The sequence below is a fragment of the Mauremys reevesii genome, linkage group 1 (assembly GCF_016161935.1).
Source record: "Mauremys reevesii isolate NIE-2019 linkage group 1, ASM1616193v1, whole genome shotgun sequence".
In the NCBI taxonomy this organism is placed as follows: domain Eukaryota; kingdom Metazoa; phylum Chordata; order Testudines; family Geoemydidae; genus Mauremys; species Mauremys reevesii.
This window is the reverse complement of record NC_052623.1, coordinates 346,925,665-346,951,781: the sequence shown is the minus strand read 5'-3', so window position 1 is coordinate 346,951,781 and position 26,117 is coordinate 346,925,665. Positions and strand designations below refer to the sequence as shown.

At 39.0% G+C, this 26,117-nt stretch overlaps 1 protein-coding gene across 2 annotated transcripts in view; it reads left to right on the top strand.

The window, feature by feature from the left end:
• Nucleotides 1-26,117, top strand: part of CELF2 (CUGBP Elav-like family member 2) — a 440,299-nt gene that overhangs the window by 68,679 nt on the left and 345,503 nt on the right. For both annotated transcript variants that reach the window (XM_039519478.1, XM_039519480.1), the window contains one exon: nt 13,241-13,276. In XM_039519478.1, the coding sequence (XP_039375412.1) occupies nt 13,241-13,276 (36 nt within the window). Of the gene's footprint in view, nt 1-13,240; nt 13,277-26,117 lie in introns of those variants that run through there.

Sequence of the window (26,117 nt, the reverse complement as noted above, 5' to 3'; positions counted from 1 at the left end):
AGGCATGATGCACAAGATATCTAAAGACTGGAGGGGGCAAAAGGGGTAAATAGGGGTGGTTAATGAATAGTCAGGTAAGGAATGAATGAGCGTAAAGCTGAAGGTATGGGTGAAGCTATTTTTGGAGTTAAGCATAAAAATTTTGAACTTGTTGCAGAAGAATTAGTAAAGGGAGAATCGAGGGAGAGCAGTCATGACAACTGGCAGACTCTGAATGAAAGAGCTCATTTCAAATGGCTGCACTATAGCATTAGCATAACTGTTACAGGGCTCCTAATGAGCCAATTTGAGTAATATTTCTTGACAACAGGTTTTTTTTTTATGCCTCTTCATTGAACAGAAAATATATAAAGGCTGAAATCCAAATAGCATCCAATTTGGATACAGTTTTATCATTCTGACATTAAGTATAGATGGATGGATTGACCCTGATCTGAACATCTTGAAGGATAATGCTAGTTAGTGGAAGCTACTTAATGTGGAATTAACTGTGTATACATTTGTGTATGTGTCCCTGGAAAAGCTAATAATATGATTCTGAATGCAAAACATGTTCACCAGTCCCCTTTGTTAATACATAGCATTGCTTGTGCTCTCCAATAAAATATTATTTCTGTGCTACTTCTGTAATTACATTTAATAATCAGCTCTCACAGTCCAATAGTATTAAATGGAGGAGTCTTTTCAACAAACTATGATAAATAGCTGTTTGCAGAACTGTTGTACTTGAGCAAGCTTTATAGCTCTCTTTGAAAGATTTGTCATTTTCCTAATGCAGCTTCAAAAAGCTCCTAAGCTTTGCTGTGTGGCTCCACTCTTCTCTTCCCCCCCCCCTCCTCACCCCACTCCCTTTTGTCTGTGAATGTAGCTGGGTAAATGAAGCTTAATGTGCCATTTCCAAGCACTATGACACTCCTCCAGGGCTGGTTACATTTACCATTGCTAAAGTCTAAATAAGTGAGTTTTAATGAGCAGGAATGCTTGCTAATAGCTGATTCAGGTACTTAGTAGTCCATGGTATTTAACTGTGGTGGAATTACAGACCATAAATGGTCTGATGATTAATAGATGTACCAGCTATGTATTGCAGCCTAATAGTTCCTTAATGGCACAAACTATCTTAAGAACATACTATTGTTTTGGAGGTTCATGTGGGAGAAAAGGCCTAGCTTAGATGTATGTCCTGATGACATTAAAAAAATCCATAAAACCATTAATAAACCAGTGAGAGAAAAGTAGTACTTGTGCTCTTTGGCTTCCCCAAGAGGCTTGGTCAGCAGATTTACTCTTTCTTTAGAACTGAAGAAGAATTCCATGTAGCTCGAAAGCTTGTCTCACCAGAAGAAATTACTCCAATAAAAGATATTACCTCAGCCACCTTGTCTCTCTATTATTCTGGGACTTACACAGCTACAGCAACACTGCAGAAACTCTAATAGGTTCCCCCCCCCCCCCCATGCAGGCAGAATGACGCAATAGGCCAGATTGTAGCCACATTCTCATCCATTCGTACTCCATTTCTGTGCAGTGGCAGAATTTAGTTAGTGAGGGCAGAATTTGACCGTATTGTTTTAAATGGTTCTGCGGGGGAGACCAAAAAAATCTAAAGCAGTTGTAGATGGAATAAAGAAAACACGACAGCCAAAAAATAGTGACTAAAAGAACTGTGGTATGTGGTGAGTCATGGAAGAATCAGGTAACTCAATCCAGAGGGATAGACTTCAACATACATACAAAAATCATGCAAGTGCTGGAGCTCTCCTCCCCCACTCAGCCCCATTTTTGTTAGTTATCTTTAGTGAAAGTCAGAGACAGGTCATGGGCTTCCATGAATTTTTGTTTATTGTCCATAACCTGTCCCTGACTTTCACTAAAAATAACCCTAGCAAAATCTTAACCTTACTCACTATCTCCATCACCTCATAGACTTTAACGTCAGAAGGGACCATAATGATCATCCAGTCTGATATCCTGCACGTCGTAGGCCACAGAACATCTAGCTCACTTCCTCCACCCCCCTTCCCTCCTGGGGTAAGAGTGTAGGGGAATAATATCAGGAATAAAATAATTAATTGGTGATTGTGTATAATGGCTTTGTTCTTGATTTAATCAATAAGGGATACACACAATAACACAACAGATGGACAAATGTTTAAATATGTTAATGATTGGAATACAAGGTATTATTTACACAGTCATATTATTTTAGTGTCCTATTATCTTCGTTGAGTTTGTGCTGTTTCTCCCAAAGTGTTTCATCATCTTTGCTCCAGAGACAATGCAATGAGGCCATGAGAACAGATTTTTCTCATGAGATTTCAGGTACTTTCTTGTTTCTGTGCAGTGAAAGTAGCTGCTCTCCAAATTAGAAGCAGGAAGTAGCAAGAATATTGAGCCTGTTGTCTTGTGTTTGGCAACCCAGTTTTGCAGAACCAAGAAGTGTGCATATTAAATCAGAGAGAGCCCCCCAAAGTGTCCCCTCAGATCTATTAACTAATCTAGTTTAGGTACTCCTAACGTACTTCTCCCGTTGGTACCTAATCTAGATCCAAACTCCCCTGAATGTAAAGGGTGTGTTCAAATATTCAGAGTTCATGAATGTGCTCACCTTTTCTTCAAATAAGGTTCCAATCAGCATTTGAACTTACAGGCACTTAAACAAATCTCTAAACTTTACGGGGTTTGCCCATCAGTCATTTTAATGTAATTGTTTCAGTCCAATTATATTTCTCTAGATCAGAGGCAAAAATAAATTTCTTTAAACTTGGCACTGGAGGAAAATCAAGGGTTACTTTTCCAAAATTACAGCACTTGACTAAGCTCAAAGCTCCCTCAGTGGTGCCAAGTCAGTGTGGGTTAGTGAAAATGTCCAATCCCATGAAATCCCACAGGTTTTAGGCTATTACAATGTGTAAAATCCTGCAAAGTCCATTGATTTAACCCAAATCTAAATTAAAAGGAAACAAGTTCATGATTAAACTGAAATGTGCACAACATTCTGCATATCTTATCCAATAAAGTGTAAATCGTTTTTTTAAAAAAACAACCGTACAGATTACACATTCGAGAACAAGTATTTACAATGTAATAAAAGCCTGTCTTCAGTATCAGAAGATACACGTCCAGATTTTATACAGAACCTTAGCAATCAGAGATGGAAAAGACCATAATGGGCCTTCTGCCTAGGTATGCCCACTCCTTGCAGTATTACTTAGGTTTAGTTGTTTGGTCTATTTCATATATCACAATGATTAGATGTCATGTTAGGTGTTCACCTATTGAGAGCCAAATTCTGCCTTCAGTTATATATCTGTGCATCTGAGGCACAGTCTGATCCCAGACTATTAAGATCTAGGGCTTAATTCTCAACTGTCTTGTTGTCACTTACACCTGTGCAATCTGATGCACTAGCATTTTACCTCAAGTGTCAACACAGCATGCAGGGCTATTGTCATAATTTCTTAATTCCATCTCTATCTGACATCTGGTGTGGGTCACCCCCTCAAACTTTCTACAAAGACATGTGTAGCTAGCACTAGCGGGAATTCTCTCTACCTACCACAGTAAGGAAATAATAATCTGCTCTGCTCCATGTGGGGATAGAGGAGAGGAATGTCACCACTACCACCACCACTATCCATGGAGCAATTACAGACCCCTGAGGCTGCTGGAGAATCTCAGCCCCTGTTTTCTCTCTATATAGGTAGAAAGAGGATAGGGGGGATCCCCAACAGAGCAAATCCTCCTGCATGCTCCTCCCTACCGTCCCTTCTGTGTCCCCAGGGAGCTGAATACTGCACTTTGCCTGTGGTGATCTCTAGGCCCTCCAGCTTTTTCCTTTGAGTCCTGTTGTCAGCCTTGCTCACAGAAACCCCACCAGTAGAGCCGGCACGTACACAAAGAAGGAAGGTCTTGCAGCTAAGGCACTGGATTGGGCGCTCCGGTTTCAATTTCCACCTCTGCTACAGATTTCTTATACCTTCTTGAGTAATTTACATTATCTCTGTGCCTCCATAACCCATCTGCAAAATGAGGGTAATACTGCCTTTCTCCCACCGTTTTTGTCTGGCTCTTCTCTATATAGATAGATCATAAGCTCTTTGGGGTGAGGGTTGTCTCAAAATGTGTGTTTGGTCAGTACCTAGTACAAGGTACTAGTTGGGCCTCTCCTAAGGTGACCAGATAGTGTGAAAAATCAGCACTGAGATGGAGGGTAATAGGCGTCTAAGACCAGGCTCTGAATATCGCAACTGCCCCTGAAAAATCGAGACATCTGGTCACCCTAGCCTCTCCATTCTACAGTAATACAAATCATAAGGCATCAGAGGTTTTCCCTATACTCCTATAAAAAGCCTTCTAACCTATAGCACATTTCTTAAATAGTTGTTTCTTTAATGCAGCCAGAATTTTAGAAAATAAATAAATATTCATGTTTAGAAGGATATGGAAAATATGGTATAAGTCTATCGGAATGTATATTGCATTGAGGGCAAATATATCGTTGCGTGGTGCAAGCATTTTAAAATTTAGTAATATATGCAAGTCAGAAATGCTGGAGTAGCAGAGTTATAATAACGGAAACAACTGCCTTTAAAAATCATCCTGGGGCAAGTGAGAAGCACGTCTGCACATGTCCTCTGTCTTATCACAGTCAGCTAGTTTTGCAAAGTGTTAGCCTGTACAGAAATAGACTGTCCATGTGAACTTGCTACCTCACTTCCTAAAAAGTGTGTTCATATTGTGCTTGAACATCAAGCTCAGCAACAGTATGTGCAAATAATACTATTGCAAACATTATCAGTAGCCTTAGTGGAATTCTATTTCTTTTTTTTTTAATATATAATTTTCACTATCAGTCTATTTTTAAGCAAACTTTTTAGATTTTTATTGATTTTTCATTTTTTTAATTTGAAGTTGCATAAAATGATGGGATTTATGCTTTTTTTTTCAATTTTTATCTATTTAAATTTTCACAGTTGCAGGAAATTATGGGGGAGTCAGATAGTTATTTAATGACAGTAGAGGTTGAGACCCAGAAAGTTAAATCTTTATGACCCATTAAAATTGTCAACATCACATTTCAAAATATACAAAGTCCTTTAAATCAACAAGTCACGCTTATTTTTAGTATTCATTAGTTAGTCCATTGGTAACTAGCCTAATTCAAAAGTTGAAATCACAGGATTTTGACTTTTATAAATTCTCAAGCAATATTTTTCTTTCCATTGATACTAAAAAATTTAAAGAAATATGTATTTTTTTCATCTGTGTGTGTGTGTGTGGTGAAATCAATGTTTACCAACATTTACCAATTAAAAATCTAATCCTTCCATGCCTAATTATGATATCCATTTGATAGCTGACTCTATCATAATTAAGTGCATGTGTGTGTTCAATAGTCAGGACAGATATTAGTACTTTTTAACCTTTACACCATGGAAATCCTTGATTTTTGGAGAGTAGGTCCATCAGTGACTATTAGGTAAGATGGTTACGGATGTAACCCGTAGACCTCTGACTGCCAGAAGCCAGCAGGGGGAGACAGGTGAATCTCTCCAAAATTGCCCTGTTCTGTACGCTCCCCCTGAGGCCCTGGTACCAGCCACTGTCGGAAGACGGGATACTGGGCTAGAGGGACCATTGGTCTGACCCAATATGGCCATATTTTATGTTTGTGATCAATAAAAAGAAAAACCAAAAGTTCTTAAAGAGGTTAACTTTTTAAATATAAAATAATTTGTAACCATTTTGATTGTTGCCAATATCAGTTTGCTTATTTTATAGGGCTTAATTCTAAAGAGGGGGCATTGTAGAAGTAAACAAAATAATGGGTAAATGAATCCATAGAAGAGAGAATAGCCCTTCTGTAGAAATCTGAGCCAGGATGATACAAAAGGTTGTTTTTTGGTTTTTTTTTTCAAAGTTTTAGACAAAAACTCAAACTACATACTTTATTGAAATTGTTTATGGTGATGAAATCCCCCTCAAACCAAGGAAGTGTCCATATTAAGATCAGTAAGAGCTCTCATCTCAACATGGAGTTTCAGTAGGTGCCATTCATTCCTTTAAGTCACTATTGAACCAATCCCCATTGCAGTACTGAGATGAGGAGACACAAGACAGTGCCGTTGAGGGTGCCATTTTTCAGCTGAGGGTACGTCTTTGCTACCCGCCGATACGGCGGGTAGCAATCGATTTCTCGGGGATCGATATATCGCGTCTAGATGAGACGCGATATATTGATCCCCGAATGAGCTCCTGTCGACTCCGGAACTCCACCAACCCGAACGGCGGTAGCGGAGTCGACATGGGGAGCCGCGGACATCGATCCCGTGCAGTGAGGACAGTAGGTAATTCGATTTAAGATACTTTGACATAACGTAGCTGAAGTTGCGTGTCTTAGATCGATTTCCCCCCGTAGTGTAGACCAGCCCTGAGATGTAAAATCAATGGCCTGACCATTTGTGGTCATGAAAGATCCCTTGGCACATTTCTGCAAGAGTAGAAGTATTAACTCCAATGTCCTGGTTAAATTCCAGTTTAGGTAGTCACATTCTTCCCGCTTTAAATATACCCCCTTTGGTTTTAATCAGATGATTCTTCATTTCCTGATGTAAATTATAGTGCAGTTTTGCTTTGCACTGTTGAATAGTCACTGTCTTTTCATCTCTTAGGTCATGCATTTCAGTAGTGGGTGAACTAGTTCATGTATATCCGTGGAGTCTGGAAAGCTGTTTGTCATGGGTCTGGTTCAAACCCAGTTGAAGTCAATGAGATCAGTCCCTAGGTTATGGAATACTTTTTACAGGAGTTGGAAGTTACAAATCTAAATTATTATGATTATCATTATCCACAATATTACAGGATGCTTTCTTTTGTGTGTTACATCATGCCTATGGCAGATTTTCCTAGAGAAATACATAAAGACTCAAATGGTCAAATAGGATTATTTTCTTTTTTAAATTCTACTTCTATTTTATTCCTTTATTTCCATTTGTAAAAAGGCTCCTTTCTGGGGCTATAGGTGCTTGTACAATCTTTAGAAAGCTACAGGACCTGACAATGAAACAGTGTGAATTGTCACCAAAATGAAAACCCTTTCCAACTCTTGCTCCTCTACAAATTTCTCCATCCCTGTAATACGACCTGAGGATTAACAAATTTCAGCTTTGGCCAACCAGCAAGTCAAGTGAATTCCGTAGTCAAGAAGTGGGAACTGAAAACACCCTCTTCAACCAGGGCCTGTTGTTCAGGTACCCTCAGCTGATCTCATCTGCACTATCACACAGTTGTCTTTGGTTGTGCAAAGACTGATCCTTGGAAGATGGAAAAGCTCTTGTGTTTCAGCCTCTAAATGAGCCTCTTAATTATATGATTAAACCAAAGAGCCAGATTCACAGCTGCAGTGACTCGACAGAGCTCCATTGACTTAAATAGTGCTACACTGATTTATGCCAGTTGAGGAATTGGCCCTGAAGAGTTTAATATGGTAGCGGAAGAATTTATCTTTTTTTTTTTTTAATATAGAAGAGAACACAGATGGAGAACACGAGGGAATTAGAGTAACAGTCCAACTGTGTGTGTATTTGTGTTTTCCCCCTTTTATAGCTCTATATCGTGTTCAAATCAGTATATTTACATAACCACAGGTCTTACTGGAAAGAGGCTGTAATAATTTCCTAAATCCCAGTGGCCAGGTCATAATGTGGTTCCAAGAGCCATGTTATAACCTGATCATGTGCTGTCTTCTACTGGGTTTTACAATCGTGTTAAAGCACCGTTTTAGAGAAACGAGAACCATTTCTAAGCATGGTTCTGACTAACTTGGTTTGAAATCTACTCTTGATAAATCTCCTAATGTGGATAGAGAGGGCTCCTGAGGCAATATGAATAACTCAACGCTCCTCTCTTTCCTGCACCTCACTTTACCTCTTGGCAGAAGCACAGGACAGAATTCTGTCCTTTCAGGACTTTCAGGAAAAAAAGCAGCATGCAGAGTTAAACCGTGAAATACAACCCCCTGAATGTAGGTGGTAGTAACAGCTGCCAGTCAGCCTCAATCAACGATACAATTTCTTAGTAAACCAAACAAATACAAACAACACTTGGCAAACAGTACTGGGAATAGTTTTGAATAACTTTCTTAAGCAAAACTAGTAGGCAACAAGAATGTTAGTGCTTTTTATACAGATTTCCCTGCTTTTCTAATTGTACATATCGTTGAGTGAGATTTGACAAAACACACACACACACACACACACACACACACACACACACACACACACACACACACACACACACACACACACACACACACCAAGAATACAAGTGTATGCATGCACATGTGCACACACCCCTCTGATTTCAGCGAGATGATTTCTCAGTTGCTCTAGTGAGGCCTCAAAACCCATGTATGTGTGTCACCTGTATTCTCCAGAGCCAAAAGAGAATGGTAACTTCTCAGTTCCCTTCAAACACTCCAGAATTTCCACAGTCTGAAGATCCTCACTGCTAGCAGCAGTTTCAGTCCACTGTGCCAATACCTGCCTGTTTTCTCTTTTCCAGTTGGATTTGGGAATCTGCAGCCTGTTTCCAAAGTGATGCAGGTGTTGGGATGCAGCCTCCTCAGTAGACATATCTCTTGATCCTGGGTTGATCAGCTGCTGAATCTACAGGGCTGGATCCAACTCCCATATTTATAACTTTCCTCCTCCTGAGCTGTGATTGGCTCAGCTGAGTCAACTTTTCAGATGGTGGATGTGCGGAACCTGCAAGACTGCTTCCCCTTAATGGAAGTGGGTTACATAGAGAAGTCTTGACTGATACATGCCATGTCAAAGAAGGAAAAATGCTCAGTTCAATTTAGGTTGCACCTTCCCAAATGGAGCTGTATGCTCATTAACTCTCTGATCTGATAGCTGACAATTTAAGAGGCTATAACCTAATTTTATAGCATTGGTAAAATCATGTTCTGTTTTACACCCTTTTCACCCACCTTGACTTTAGTGAGGTTGTATGCAGTGTTAATCAGCCCTGTATCTTTTACAGGGCCGGTTCCAGACCCCAGCGCGCCAAGCGCGCGCTTGGGGCGGCGTGCTGCGGGAGGGCGTCAGGCAGCTCCGGTGGACCTCCCTCAGGCATGCCTGCGGGAGGTCCACCGGAGCCGCGGGACCAGCGGACCCTCTTCAGGCACGTCTGCGGGAGGTCCCCCGGAGCCACGGGACCGGCGACCGCCAGAGCGCCGCCCCGCGGCGTGCCGCTGTGCTTGGGGCAGCAGAAATCCTAGAGCCGCCCCTGATCTTTTACATTGGATTTTCAAGGTCCTCCCAAACTTTTGGCAGGATCTTACAACATCCTGTTATGTAGCTTTTTCCCCTTGAGTATATTTTCTTGTTCTTGTTGATATATCCAAGATTGACTTATTTTTTTAATAAACTTTTTTTTTTATTTTTGCTACAGATTCAATAAACACAAATGATGATTTACTGTGGTTGTCACTTGGGGTTAGTAGGAATATGAAAATGAGTTGTATAAATCTATTATCTGTTTCTTGAAACACTGCAGCATGGGTTTCCATTTGTTTTTGAAATAAACCTTTTTTGGGGTATTGCTAGATAAGTGATCTGCACCAGAAAGAGTTGTTCTTTACTGCACCAGGAATTTACTTTTGGACTAGTATTTGTGCTATTCCCAATACTCTCAGCAGGATATTTACTGTGGTAAATGTAAGAACTGCAGACAGTAAATATTCAGTTTTTATTGGCACTCATTGCAAGGATTTATTTTTAACAGGGGAAACCCAGGTTTATTTCGTAGGAATGTCATGTGTTGCTTTTGCTAGGTCTTAATTTTTTTTTAATAGGGCTAAATATTTGCTTACCCAAATTCGCACTGCATGACAAAAATCTTCAGATAGAAAGAAACACGATTTCCCAGGTTTTTTTTGTTTTTTTTAAATAAAGCTTTTGTTAGAGAGTTATATTTTGGATTTGATCATGATTTCAAAACACATCTTCTTGTTAAAATAAAAAATTGATCTACAAAATGTGAAACTGACAATGCAATTAATCCCATAAAAAGTTTATGCTGCAGAGATATGCAGATCGATTGTTTTAAATTAATAATTTGAAATTAATTTAAAATTAAAAGGTTGCTTTTATAGATCTAACGTCTTTACTCTTTGCTATGTTCAGGACTCCACATTCCAGCATTCCACTTCTTTTTAATTATCATTCCTTCACCTTGTCATTTCTCAGGGCATAAACTTTGCTCTTTAAAGTACAAGCATGTGGTCAGAGTACTGGGCCACATGTTACGTTGGAGTTTGTAGAATTCTGGTTTTGATCATATCATCACCCCTTGTGATTAAAAGCTAGGCAGTCCCTTTGGGAAAAGGAATCGTTATCTCCTCTCCCACCTCAGGAGGTTTCTTACAAGTTCTTCTGTAGAAGGGGAAAGGGTGGGGATTACAGTGTATTAGAAAATGGTTAGTTCTGAAACCTGAAATGACCCTGTTTAATGTTACAGAAAGCTTAATGCATTAGTGACTTTGAATTGTATAGCTTGTGGGTTAAACTTGGGAAATCTAATCTCTTGAAACCAATGCTCAGTAGAGCCTAATGGAAATAAAATGTCTAAGAATTATAGCTACTCAAAAACTCTGCACAGAATCAAACCCAAATATGTGCTGCCCCGGTTTAGTTCCCTTTATTTCTTCTCCTCACTCTATTCCTCTTCCACCCACCCACCCACCCTTTTACTTCCTCCCAGGTCACTAATACTATTGCACTTTTAATAATAGGTGTCTGAGATAGAGAATAGCTAAATACCTGATTGATACCACTGGGGTTGAATTTGATGGCAATATACCCCTAACTAGGACCTTCAGTAGGGCCAGACGGTGCCTGGCTGGCCTGCAAGTGTGTGTGGTAGGGTGAAGAGCGTAAGTTGCCCCCCTGCCCCTGCACAGTGGTTGAATGCAGTCTCTGTATTTCCTGGAGCAAAGAGGACAATGAGGTCTGGGGAGGTGCCAAGGTTCTACTCCTGTGCACCAGCTAACAGGACTGGATGTGCACACCTTGAGGAGGAAAAGGGTGTAGCAACCCACATGGTGCATCTCTAAGCATAGGTGAGCTTCTTTCTGAGCCAGAACTCCACCTGAACCTCCCAGAAGTCTTTCTGGCTCCACACTGGACCCAGCCTGCTGGATGTGCCTATATGACTCGGTGAAGACTGCAGCTGAGCAATACAAAAAAAATGAAATTCAGTGTCCAGAAGACCAAGGCAATGCATGTTGAAAGGAACAATTTTAACTCTTATAGAACCATGCGGCTTGTCAATTAACTGTAACCACAGAGGAAAAATATATTGGTATCAATGTGCTCTAGGAAAACAACTGCTCAATGTGTTGCAATATCCAAAGATGTCAAATTGTATTATGGAGAGGATGAAGAAAAATCCTTACAATACTGTAATGCAATTAGCGTGTTTTGTTGTTTTGTTTTTGTTTTTAATATCCCGTACACGTCTGGTCATCCCATCTCGGAAAGTATATCGCAAGAAACAGGCCTCAGAGGAGAGCAATGAAAATTATTAGAGGCAACAAAAATCTTCTGTATGAAAAGAGATTTAAAAGATTGACTATTTAAAGTAGGGCAGAAAAAAAGAGGTGACTTGGCAAAGGGGTGTGTGTGCGTGTGTATGTATATGATAATGAATAGCATAGAGAAGATAGATCAGATTTAACCATTGTCCTAATACAAGAGCCAAAGCTACACCCAATGAAAAGAAAAGGCAACAAATTTAAAACTGATCAGGCTTTTTGTACAAAGCGTAATCAATGTGACCCGTGCTACGACAAGGTGTTATTGAGGCCAAGAGTTTAGCAGGATTCAAAAAAAGGACTATTGATATAAATTTATGTTAAGAATATAGCAGCTATAGCAGACAGGGTAGAAATCTGAGATCTTCCATCATGCTTTACAATGGGAAGGGTTCCTACATTTTTCACTGTGTGGACTGCCTCTTAAGGCCAAGGATTGCTTGTGAGCCAGATGCCCTTTCATTTGTGATTCCACAGTGTACCTATGACAGTTACATCAATTGCTGACATGGAAAACTGCTGTTAGGAAAGCATGTAATGTCTTTCAATGTAATGTTAGGAAAGCATAGGCTGTCTTGCAATGTCTGGAAATGAGGAGACAGCATCATGTAACCAGTGGCCTCTCTGCAGACAAGTGTTCATAGGCCATAGTTTGGGAACCTTGGCTTTGGAATATCAACAGAAGTTAGGGGGAAAAAAAGTATTACTGTTTTTCTCCATTGTGTAGGTTTATGTGGTTGTCTGAAAATCTGGTAGTGGACGCCTTAGAAGGCAAGGTGCTAAGCGAGGTGGACCATTGGTGTGGTCCAGTATAACAGTCCCTATGTTTTTTGGTTTTAGGGTTTTACACAGAGGGTGGGAGGGGGAAAAAAACTAGTTCAACATTCCAAAATTGAGTGAATGGTTTGAAGCTATTTTATGGGGTTGCATGCTGGAATAAATCCAGGCCAGATGGATTTAGTAGGTGGAGAGCAGGTGTAGTAGTATAGTGATACATTTATATATACACCACTTGTGTGGAGGTGATAGTCATGGGATGAATTGTGATAAATCATCCACCTTGGCCGACCCTCCCTGCCTTCTGCTCACCAATCCATTTCCCCTGAAATGTATTACCAACCCAAGAACAGCTTCGAGCAGACCCCCCCCCTTTTTTTTTTACTCACATCTATCTGCCAGTAAAATGCTGCTTCATCTCCCAAATATGGTCCTTCCCACTTAAAAATTACCACTGCCCAAGGCCTAGAGTGGGAAAATTCAGTCCTGAAACAGTGGTGCTTCTGTAACATCACAGATTTAGCTGGTGTCCAGTAGCTGGTGCAGAGACAGAAAATGGGAGCTTTTTGCCATTGCAAAATGGGCCCACCGCTTGGTTCTAGCCCTGGAGGAAGCTACAGAGTTGGAATTTAAAATAGCAATATAATTTTATGGATAGAAAAACTACACCTGGATAATGTAACAGTCAGAACTCGCACTAATAAAAATCTTGTGTATTGCTCTCCACCATGATGTGTTTCCTGTTTGTTACATGCTTGTGCATATTGTCACATGGACATATGGGGTGTGCGTGATCTTTGTCTTTAAAACGTTATAACCTCTGCAAACACTAACCAATTTTCCCTTCTGTATATCTTGCAGAGAGACTGCCACAGAGTTAGCTGGAACATTACCAAGGTAAGCAAGCTGTTCTAAACTAATCTGTATATCTGCTTCTGGTAGCTAGCTGAAAGAAGCCTGTCAGGGTGTGGGGGAGGCAACATGGACATATGGAGAAAACATCATTTTGATTTGTTTGCCGTACCCAGTAAAATGGCTGTAAAGTGCAGTGGCCCCCAAGAACAGATCATTTTAAATCAACATGTTTAAACTGCTTTGAGGTTCAGCTCAGTTGGCTACCACCTGAAGAAAAGCATCCCAGCTTTGGTTTCCTGCCACGTTCAAACTAGGTACATTTTAGGTGGCTTCGATGTTGCCTTAGATTTTAACAGTGAGGGGAAAAGTCAGTTGTGAAAATCCAAATCCAAAATGTTCTTTCATTGGGAAAGCGGAAGAATCAAATAGATCTGATCTTCCGACCTTTCAGAGAGGACCTTCTTGTGGTCAGAGGAGACAATTACAAGGCTGTAATCCTGGAGATGAAAATTATTCAAACAACTGAAAAAAATATGGAGTGGCATCCTGAATTCTATTAAGTGACAGGTTACATTCTGAATATCCAGGAACAATGCATGTGTTCCCTTTGCATCTCATTTCACCCCAGCTTCTTTATTATTGAATTGTGTGGGTTTTTAATGAGCGTAGTTATTTTTCAGTGAATATTATATTGTAGTTTGACACATATTCATAATGAAAATGTGTAAAATGCAAACCCTGAAATCCTCATTGCAGTTATAAAATCATTTTTTTTAACAACATGGTGGTAAAAATATTTGACACATCAGCTATTTCTCATTCCAAGGCAGCTAAAAAAAATCTGCTTAACTTTTTTGGAGGGTCATGTGAGATCCAAATGTTCGTTCATTGGAAAAGCAGGCGAACCACGTTTGTTTATGGTGAGAATCATGGCCGGACTTATTTCTAACATACAGTGACAAGGTGTATTGTTCCTTCATTTGATGGATATTTTTCTTTGGTTGTTTTCAAGGAATGTTTGCAGATACAGCCTAGTTGAATACAGCTAGGTCTTTCTGTTGTTATTCTCTTTTTAGGTTTCCTGTCCTTTATTATCTTCAAATGTGCAATGAAATATGTTGGTGCAGTTTAACAAGGCATCTGAAATTCTGTTTATTCTCTGGCTAATGATCTGTGTGGTACATGACACATAGGGATTTTTATTCTTTGTAGTCATAAAGGAATGCTTACAATTCTGCATCTGGGAAAAATGAAAATAGAGATTCAACAGCAGCTGACTAGTTAATCCTTCCTTGAAGACATTGGTATTTACTATGTTTCATCATAATTTAGTTGCCGTTTTCACTAGTTTTTAAGGATAGAGTATTTCCAATCTGATTGCACTGCATGTCATTAACTTCACTTTGACTTGGCATTAGTTGACAATATATAGTGAAAATATGAAACCTTTGTGCAGCAGAAGTGAATTCTTCCCTGGTAGTTTTCAATGCTTTGAAGTTAAAATGGAAAAAAAACTACACTAGGAGCTTGAGTAAGCATCCAGTTTCTATCTCACTGCTAATGGAAACCTTACTGTGTGTTTCAGTTCTTGCCACAGCTGAAATTAAAGTCTGGTGGTAATATGTCACAAGTAGAAATTAGATTATATGAGCAATGTGCATGAGGCATTGTAATTGTATTATAAATATTAAAGCCAATGATTTTGTCTAGATTAAAACAAATGTTTACAGCTGCGTGAGTGTTGCCATTCTACTAGTCTTCAAGCTTTTCTCTGGTGTGACCTGTTGTTGCTTTTGTTTCAGCAGTAGACTTTTTTGATTTACTCTTTGTTGATTCGTTTTTATATATATATATATATATATATATATATATATATATATATATATATATATATATATATATATAATATTCTTTGTTCAAAGTGCAAATGAAGACCTTTGATATTAACAGTTCATACATTTAGAACCTAATCCAAGAATTTTTTTTTCTTCTGTCGATGCTGATTTTCTTCCCAAAACAGTTCATTTCAATAGACACAGTTTAGGTAGTGGGATTTTCAAAATATAAAAGAAATAAGTGTTCTTTTGTAGATGCTGTGCTAGCCACACATTTGCCTAATGAGACAAAGACAAACAAACACAAAAGGGCACTCGGCTGCAGTGCCGAATATTAAATCTTATCTACGTAATTAAACATAACTTTTCTCTGTTTACAAATAGTCATAAGCATATACGTGGAATAAATTGCTCAAATCCTTTCCTTCATTAGTAAACTTGCCCAAAAGAATCTCCTCTTTAACCCTGCAGAGGGTACGCTGTGTATTTGTCTGCTCATCTGAAGGATGTCAGCATTTTCAGGGTTAATGGTGCCTCCAGGGGTTTTCTGGCTTTGTCAACATAATAAAAATAAATATTTTTTTCCAAATTTTATACACAGATTAATTGGATTATATATAAAAAAGTGGGTGCTCCGATTTCCCAGAAAAGAGTTTATAAATTAGGAAACATGTTTTCTTTCTCTCCTATCCTAATTAAAACTCATGAGTGTGTGTTCAGAAAGTAAAGGTAAGAAAATAATCCCTGTTAAAACACAGGAGGGTTGTTCTGGGGTGTTTTTTTTTCATGTTGGCATCAGCCATCAAATGCGGTTGAGCATTTTCTAAATAATTATTTTAAATAGGAAGACACGTTTTCTTCTGATTTACTTAGCCAAAAGATTCACCAACAGATTTCATCAGTGCTTAGGGTCAAGATGGAAAAAATTGAAAAACTGAGTTTTGTAAACTTCTGTTAGAAGGAAATTTAATGGCTAATTTTGTGTTTGTAGAAAGATATAAATTAGAAACAAATACATGACAGGTTTAACTGCAAGAACTTGATATCTAGGTTTTATACTGTGTGTCTTTTTCTTTACTGGCTTATTTCCGTTGATATGTTTAGATAATACAGAATAGAGAGAGAATTGATTTTAAACTTAAAATGCAATAGATTCAACTTCATTATTATATATGTATGAGCTCATGGATTTTTGTTTTTTCGAAGATTTTTGTGGTTTTCTATGTATAACAGCACATCAAAGAAAAGATCTTCATAAGGAAAACTTCATAATATTGTTAGGTTGTTCATTGCATGACCTATTTAGAGTACTCAGATTCTTCTTGTTGTAGACTACATAATTAAATTTTAAATGGAACATGATAAAGAAATTATACTGGTGATCTCCGGAGACTTGAATACCCGATTTGGCTCTTTACAAGAGTGTAGCAAAGGCATATTTTAAAATTTAATAAAGGTCTGGCCTCATTTTTTCCTTTTAGATTTTCTAGAGCTGCTGTGCCAATCCTGTTCCAAAGCTACTTTTGCAGATCTATATTATCTACGTTACCTGAAATAACAGATCAAAATATATTTCTTAAAAGTATGTTTATCTTGACTTGACAAATCCGTTATTTAAGCATGATACAATATAGCTGATCAATCAAACTCGTCTCATAAAACCTGCAGTTCCTGAATTTGTAGCTGTAGAAAATAGGGCTTCATCTTGTTTTGGTAACATTTGCGTTGTCCTTGGAACATATCAAGCAAAAGAGGCAGAGTATTATTTTGGAGCAAGAGGCATTTTGCAATGTAGACTGCCTATTCTCAGAGCATAAATTGCACTCCATGCAGGGGTCAAAGAGACAGACAGCACAGCCAAGGAATAAAGAAGAATACTTGGCTTCCACATCTAAGGAGCCATTCCAGTTTCTAGAGTAAATAAAACATGTGTTCTAACCTTCCATGATTTTTTTATATATATTTAAAGAGAAATAATCTGTATAAAATCCTATATTTAAAATATGTATCTCTTTACTATTATACTAATAACATCTTAGGTTATTACCGCTAAAAGAAAATTTAAGAAAATTCTTATTTACTTGCTATGTTTTGTGCTGCTGGCTTAATTTTGCATTTCATTCATCAGTACATCAGAGAATGATGTGAACCGGTCACTTCCTGTACTAACCCAGGGCTGTGGTTTGCGTTTCCAGAACTCCAGGGAAATGTGTAAAATGCCTGTGTAAATAAAAGTAACAATAGAGCCAAGAGTTTTTATTGAAATTTGATCAAAATTCGGGTAAGGTTTTTTAACTACTGTGCTATTAATTGGCCTCTTCAAAAAAAAAATAAAAAGAAAAGAAAAAAGAAAAGGAAAAGAAGGTGGGGGGGGAAAAAGAGCAAAACTAACATCTGCATTAAAAATACAATAGATGTTAAAATACAAAGCACTAAAAGAAGACAGGGACATATTAAAATACAGGCTAATAGTCTTTATTTGAGTTCTGTGACTGTATGTGTGTTTAAACAATATATGTTATCAGCGAAGGTCAAAGTTTACAGTACATTATGACTTTGAATTTCTTGGCATTCATATGGGATTTGTCTGTAAAATTTCCAAAGGTGCACAAGTCCCATTTTCATAAGAGACTTGCTCGTTTAGGCACAATGTCTCACTGAAAACTAATGGGATATAGGCTACTAAGTGCCTAAGTCACTTTGACAATGGAATGTAGGCTCTGAAGTATGCTTCAGCTGATGTAGGCTTTTGAAAATTTTACACACAACTTCACTCTTATTGAAATATAATACAGTTAAGCTTTTATCTAAAGGGAAAAATAAAATTGACAGCCCACCATATGACAGGAAAAGTGAAATCTCTTGATTGCTAACTGACAGCCATTTTTATGATACCATTGTGTTATGGAATGATCTGACTTCCAAGGAGCTAAGTATACCAGATTTTGAAACATTACTGCCTTGACAGACATAATCCAAGTAACTGCTTGTAAATTCTGGGTGAATTATAAAATCTTTGTGGCTATTTCAAATTAGTTAATAAAATATCCATGAAGATTTTAATGAAAATATAATCATAAAAAGGAACATTTGTAATAATAGTAGCAGAGAGTTGATTAAAGGCCTTCTTGAGATTCATATTGCCTTGCTTCCATTAATCCATACAAAACCCAGCTTATAGGATCATCTTCAGTGCGTGTCACTCCAGTTGTGCCACCATCCCCTTCCTTTAAATTTTTCCACTGATTGTTAAACAGCATCAATTTCAACCTTCTTTTCTTTAAATTCAAGAATGTCCACAACTCTGAACTTCTTTGCCATTCATGTCTCTTATCGAGACATCCTGTGCTCTGCCAATGGTACCAGTCTTGAACGCCCATTGTCTGCTTCTTCCATATATATCTCTCTGCTTTCTTCTACTCTGCCTTTACCCATGAAACCCAGTACAGAAGTTGTCCCACCAGTTATTGGGCTCAATAAAGTAATTACTGTACTGGTAAAATTCTATAGCCTTCAGGAGCTTGGACTAGATGCACATGATGCCTTTAAAATCCATTAACTAGTCACAGTTTCCTTTTCCTCCTGCAAATCCCTTCTCAAGATGCACTTCCATTCCTGATACCTAGAAGGAATAGGTCAACTAATGATCTCTAGCTTGGGTGGCAATTGGGAATAGCTAATGTTAATTACTATTTTTATTTCAAATTATGTGGATCCTTTCAGTTGTGCCCATACTAGTCTCTGTGAAAATATAATCTTATTGTTTACCTTGTCCTCCTTCCCCATTACCTTCCTACTGTTTGTTTATACTCACTTTTTGTGACTTGTTTCAAACCACCTTTTCAATTTTAGGATTCTCAATCTGTGACACATTATAAAGGCAGGATTTTCAGAGGGAGGATGCTCTGCGCTTTCTGAAAATCGGATCCTTTTAAGATCTCTCAAATTGGGCATCCAAAAATGGAGGCTTCCAAAATCACTAATCACTTTTGGAAATCTTGGCCCTAATCTTTCAATGCCTAAGTTCCCCATATGTGAATGGATACCTCCTTTGTCTTGTTTAGTTAGATTTAGGGAAGAGACCATCTATTACTGTGGATCTAAATGGCACAACAAAGCCCTGATTTGTTTGGGGTCTCCAAGCACTACTATAATACAAATAATAAATAGTAATTCTTTGCTATGGCAGAACACTCAAGTTGATTTATTGGAAATGTACTGTGCTTTTGAACAAATTACACCAAAGTTATCAGTTAATTTTCTGAATTTTTTCAAGTAAAGCTCCAACAACCTTAACAAGTGAGTTGAATATTTGTTTCTTCAGGCATGTGCTGAAACAATTTTATCTCCATTCAAAACTATTTTTTCAGATGATGTTAGTCATGAAACACATCGATTTATGTGGTCTATGAAATTCACCATTTGTGTAATGAAAACAGTTTTCCATGGAGGAAAAAATAGTATTGTTCATAATTTGTAATTTTGTGTAGGATCTGATTAATTTCTGAAGAGGTATTTCTAAAATCTATGAACTGTTCGCAGATTAAAATAAAAAGGAGGGTGATTTCCTATCCAGGTAAAATTTTCAAAAATGCTAAAGTCACTTAGAGCCAGATTTAGATGCCTAAAGATGCAAATAGGGCCTTTGGGTGATCTTGAAAATTCCACTGGCGCCTAACTCCCCTATATACATTTTAAAATCTGGCACTTAGCCTCCCAACCTACTTGAAAATTTTACCTTCCATCTTCAAAAGTCTTCTGACCAACAGCCTCTAACTTTAGTAAGACAGAGAGAGTTACTCTATCAAATTACCCATCATTTGAATCAACATCTACTTTTACCACCTGCCAATGACCATCAGAACACTTGAATTCATTTGGTTTTGCATCATCTCCAAGAGGCTGGTAGGTTTTATCCACATTTTACACCTAGGGAGTCAGAGTTACATTCATTTTTATTCATCTATCCCAGACTCCTAGGTACCTTTTTAAACTTATGTTTAAAACTATAGCAATCCATAGATGTCCAGTGCTTTCTGTGGCAGAAATGAAAAGAACTCGGCTGATTCACATTCCTGAGGGTGAATCCCAAGATGATGATTTTATTTGCACAGTGCCTAAAGAGTGTGAAGTGCTTTATAGAACACATTAAATACGTTGTCCTTTTTTCCAAAAGGCCTTGTAGCCTAATTTTAAAGTAAGGCAGTATGAATGTGAACGCTAAAAACCAGGGAGAGAAGAAAAGAGAATGTTTGAGAGGGTTAAAATAGTAAGACTGAGTGGTTACTCTTCTACACTTCTTAATGGTGCTTTTACTTTACTTTGTAACTTATATGTACATTGGGCCAGGAGAACTTTTTAATGGACATGGGATTAATATTTCGTGGCTTCACACAACAAGGGAGCCTTTTCAAAAAGGCTGAATGAGGAGAGGGAAGGAGGCCTGGCAGAGTGGGATTTGGAAAGTCATTCCATGCGTAGGGAACAACATAGAAGATGATGTGGAAAGTGAAGGGTCGATCCTTGCTCTCTCCAACTAGGCCCCTGTTCAGCAGGGTCAATGAGATCAATAGAAATACTCATGCTTAAAGTTAGATACATGCTTAAGCACTTTGCTGAATCAGGGCCCTAGTGCTCAAGCTCACCCAGAATAGTATTCTTTAGAAACTCGGTGCTGATGATGGGCCTTTTGTGAGTCATTTTGGGAATAATTTCAGATCTAGATATAGATTTGGAAACTAAATAATAAGGTGAATATCTGAGGTTGGGGCAGGAAAGAAGGCTAGCAATTTAGGTCAAGGACAGGGTTCGTTAGTATGACATAATGTAGAGAACCTTTCATTTCTAGGTCACTATTTCTAATCTATCCCTGGTAAGAGTTGATGCAAACTGATGGCTGTTTGACAACCTATTTGAAATGAGTTGGTGACATCAGTCTGTTTATTTACACTCACATCACCTAACAATTGTTGATGGACAAAGTGAAGAAGTTTGCATTGCTGCTTCTTGTGTAGTAGATAAACATGAGACTTCAATCTAGCCTCTTTTCTCAGCAGTGCTTTTGCTCGTTTTAATGTACACAAATCAATTTTATTTATAAAGTTTAATAATTAGAAGAGCGATGTAACAATTATTTTAATTCCAAAAGATCCTGCTATGAATTATGTACAAGTCTTTAAGAATTCTAAATAAAATATTTAAAAGATCAAAAATGTAATACTTCTCCCCAGCGTTTAAGGTTAACAGTTTATATTTCATCTCCATTATATTAAAAACATTTTTATTGGAGTCTATAAATGTTAAATGTTTTTAGGAGACAATGATCATAATGGAACTGAATGCAAAGCCAGGGACAAAGTTTCAAAGCAAAAATTAGTGATTTTTGCATGTTTCAGTTTTTGGATGCCAATTTGAGATATCTCTTGGGGGTCAATGAGAATATTTACATGAGTAAGGGTTACCAGAATTGGGTCCTTGGGTATCTCCTCAAGAGCAAATTAACAAAGCAAATAAGACAAGGTTTTAATGGGGCTAAAACGCACACATGTGAGGCCAGATCCCCAGCAGGTGGTGTAGCACTGGTGACTGTAATGGCACCAGGCCACTTTAAACCAATTGAAGATCTGGCCATTTTTCCTAAAGTTTCCAGCGACTCCCAATAGGCTTTGCAAGATGTGGTGCACACAGTGTTTCTACCACAGCAAAATGAAAACTTTGTAATTAGATTAGTTGTTGGGCTATCATGGAAGTATTTTTCATCCAGACGTTGGAATCTTTACAAAATTAGTGTAGCTTCCTGCTGGGAATATTTATTTGTCAGCACATGAGTTAAGCTGTTTTGATCAGGTCCGAGTTACATTTGTATTAGTTGTTCTGAAGTATGCTGAGGAAGAGGCACGAGACATGGAGGGGAAGGGCTCCTATCTCATATGAGAACAAAGACTTTTTACCATCCAGCGTTACTCTGGCCTCCGCTCAACATTCACTTCTTGAGATTGAGAGAGAGAAATAACATACTATTTGGACTTTTGGATCCCAAACCCGCAAACACTTACATGCTTAATTGATGTCTGTTACTACTCATGTCAGTAAAATTAAGCATGTGCATGAATGCTTGCAACATTGTGACTTAATTAGTAGTCGGCCCTTTCTTTCAATGGACACCTCTTTCTAGTCAGTAGTATAGTAAAGCAATATACTAAATATATAAGGCCACATTTGATTTGACAGTGTCCTTTGAAAGATACTGGCTGGGATTTTTAAAAAAAGTCTGACTAAAATTTAGGCTTCCAAGTCTGTATTTTAAAAACCCACAAAAGGGGGTTGATTTTTCTGAGCACCAGCAGCTTCAACTAAAGTCAGTGGCCATTGCAAACACTCAGTGCTGCTGAAAACCAGGCCATTAATTTAGGAGTCTGCTGGGCACAAATGTGAGTTAAATGCCCAACCGCCAGTTGCACTTTTGAGAATCCCCCAGCAGGTTTGGATCCAGGAACCTGACTTTAGGCATCCATTTTGTAAAAATCTCGGTTGATGAAATTTGCTGCTATCAGAGGCAGGTGCTTACACCAGCAGTGACTTTTGTCTCACTCAATGCTGAGTTTCATTTCAGGATCATGTGAGATGAGGGAACAGAAGTTTTGCTACAAGGAAGTTTTATTTAACAGAAATAAAATATTATTCATCTCATGAAATAATTGAGTCCCTGGATGTTCTCATTCTGAATCAATGACTGTGGACAATGACACTAGATAGACTATGACAGCATGAATTGGTTTTTTTAACCTGTGTAAGCAGAGTCAGGATGAGCCCCACCCTGACATCTGGTGGTAAATTATGGGGAGTGCGGAAAGTGTTGCATTGGTATTTCGGTTATTTGCATGGGCACTCCCACCCCACTTAGCATACCGCAAAGCAGCATGGGATGGTTATTTTCACAGCTGTGGGAGCCCCAATTTCGTTGTTATTGGGGCAGGAGGAATGAAATGTTGTCACCCTGATTGGGTAAATGGGGAACTACAAAATTGTCTTGTGATGGGGGATTTCATTGTCAGCTGGATAGCGCTTGCTAGATGGGGCACATGGGTTCCAAAACCCATTGAAAAGAGAGAGGCTGGGGACAGAGATCTGTACTTGGTGGTGCAGGCTTCTTGTGTGAGCCAGATGCACCAGTTCCACCTGTGCCTCTCTCCACTGTGGAATGTCAGAGTTAATGTTTGATTCCCTTAAGAATCTAGATACAGGTTACTGAGCTGAACTCACTGGGGCTCCCCTACTATGAGCTGGAATCTCTAAGAGCTGAAATCACTAAAGAGCTGGACTTGCTGAGCTGAGAGCACTGAGTACTGTGCTTATGAGTGGGGGAGCCTGAAGCAATACCGTGGAGCAGAGCAGCTGGCAGAGCGGAGTGGAGCAGTTTGTGCAGCCCTGGGTGAGTGGAGCCAAACAGCTCGTGAGGACGGCCGGAGCAGATCATAGGACAGCTGGTGGACCCGAGCAGCTGGCAGAGCAGAGCAGCCCACAGAGCCAGCGGAGCTGAGCGGTTGCGGGGATGGCTGGTGGAAGCAGAACCCCACGAAGAGGCAGGGCAGTTGGCCCCGAACCACGTAAGGTGCCCCTTTTCTACCCAGGCTGGGGAGGGGGACCTCTGCAAAGAGACTCTTGAACTCTGGGGCTGCACTGACCCGGGACAGAGACTTTTGGATTGTGGGACTTTTGGGACTGTGGGTGATTTGGGGGGTTGCTGGACTCAAGGGCCCAGAAAGAAGGACACGGCCCAATTTGCTGGGGTGGGTCTTTGCTCACGGTTTGACCCATGATCTCTAGTTAAGGTATTTTCCAGATTTAATGCTTGTTGTTGTTGATCTTATGTAATTAAACCTTTTCTGCTACACCAAGAGTCTGTGCTTGCGAGAGGGGAAGTATTGCCTCCTTGAGGCGCCCAGGGGTGTGTGTAAGATTTTCCCAGGTCACTGGGTGGGGGCTCGAGCTGGTTTGCATTACGTTGTGGGGAAGGGACCCCTAGGTATTGAACCTGGCCCTTGCTGCTATCGTTTCAGCCTGGCAGAGGGGTTACACCTGTAAAGTGGCTGTGACTCTTTAGCTGGTTACTAGGAACTGATGTTACAGGCTGTGCAGCTGTAAAAAGGGCCTTTTCATTTTCATGCAGAATAAATAAAATAAAAATTACAGAAATAGCATTTCTTCTACCCGCTCCCACCCAAGCTGAAATAAACAGAGATATCCTTGATGTAACAATGGAATTTGGAAAGGCGCTCAAGAGAAAAAGATATTGCTGTTTAACAATGAATAACCAGAATGCAATAATAAAAATAATTGCTTTAGCCAAAGGCCACCTGTTGACTTTCTTGGGTTTTATGTCCAAAATATTGATTTTAAAAAATAGCAGAGAAGGGAAGGTTCTGACACTAAGAAGTATACAATTAAACGCAGGGAAATAAATTTTTATTAGATTTAATAATAAGTGAAACAATACACACTAACATGTCTAAAACTGTTAATCATGGTCCTTACCGCTAGGGAGTGAAATAGTTAAAGAATTACTTGTATGGCGCCTAATGTACTGTGAATACAGCATATATGCCTGGATTGCTAAATTGTTAAATCACACAGAATAATTTCTCTAATAATAGAATAGCGATCACACCTTCCACCGCAAAGAACCCATAGCTCTGTACAAAACGCAGCCAGCCCAGGGGGAATGGCACCTCATGCAATTGGAGCACAGCATGCCATCTAAACTGCAGAAATGGAAGGGAAATGTGGATTTGTGCTCCCATCAAAGAAAGTTCACGTGCAATTGTCATCCTACTGGCTGAATAAAGATAAAATCAATAAATAAGGCTCTTTTATCATTAACCTCTCCTATTCAGATCTATTTTCTGAGGCGTTTTTGAGTTCTCGCTTTTGGAGTTCTCCTTTAAAGCTCTGTCTTGTGAATCTGGTGAACATTGCCAAAGTGTATGTGAAATCAGTGTGAATGGACAGTTGCTGAGACTTTTAATCAGCATTTTAAGGCTCAGGTCGTCTTAGTTAAAGAAGTCAAGGCATGATGAAGCTCTTAGTTAAATGTTTCAGTGTTGATATTTTTCCTTTATTATAATATAGAAATTGTCTAAGGAAGCTCAACAGTCCTCTTATTAGAGCAAAAAGCAAATATGCCCCCAAAGGGGTAGTAGACATGCAGAAGTCGGGGAGGAAATTCTGTAATTAAGAGGCCTTCAGTCAAACAACAAGTTATGCATCTGTTTTCTGAGAAATTGAGAGGCGGGGACGATTGCTGTGGTTTAAAGCTGACATTGATTATCTCTAAGTTCTGCATAAGCTTGGCTCACAATTTAGTATCTCAGCTTTATAGAGCCATCATAAGCGTGTGATAATGTGTCTGAAAATTGGAGTGAGGGTCACAGATGGAAAGTTTCAATGGGAGGCAGGGGGGAAGCATACTTGGGGACGGCGTAAGGTTAACTCGTGTACAATGAAACTGCTTCCGGTGGTCCTAAACAGCTATCGGAAGTGAATGAGAGAATTGGCTTCTACTGTATGTCATTGCTGTGCATTGGAAATGATTGACTTCCTTTTGTGCTCTATCTGTTAATGTAACATTAACGGAGAGTAATTTCACATCATGACCCTGTTGCATGATGCCAGGAACATAACTACCATCCTTGACATCTGTCTAGCTGAAAAATCAGAACTCAGGCAGATGTTGAGAATATGGCAGTCAAATCTGGATGGCTACCTGGATACATGTGTTTATAATTTGGGTATTATGTAAATTACATTTTATTATAGCATACTGGCAAATTTGCAGGGTGTTAGTAACAGATGTTTCGCTGTATGAAATATGTGGCAGGAGCTGTAGGTGTACATGAAAACATACAGCATAAGAACAGTTGCCAAACAGTATAAGAACAGTGGTCCATGTAATGCAGCATTCTATCTTCTGTGCTGTCCAGTACCAGCTATCTCAGAAGATGGTGCATGAAACCCTGCAGTAGGCAGTTATGGAATAACCTGTCCACAGG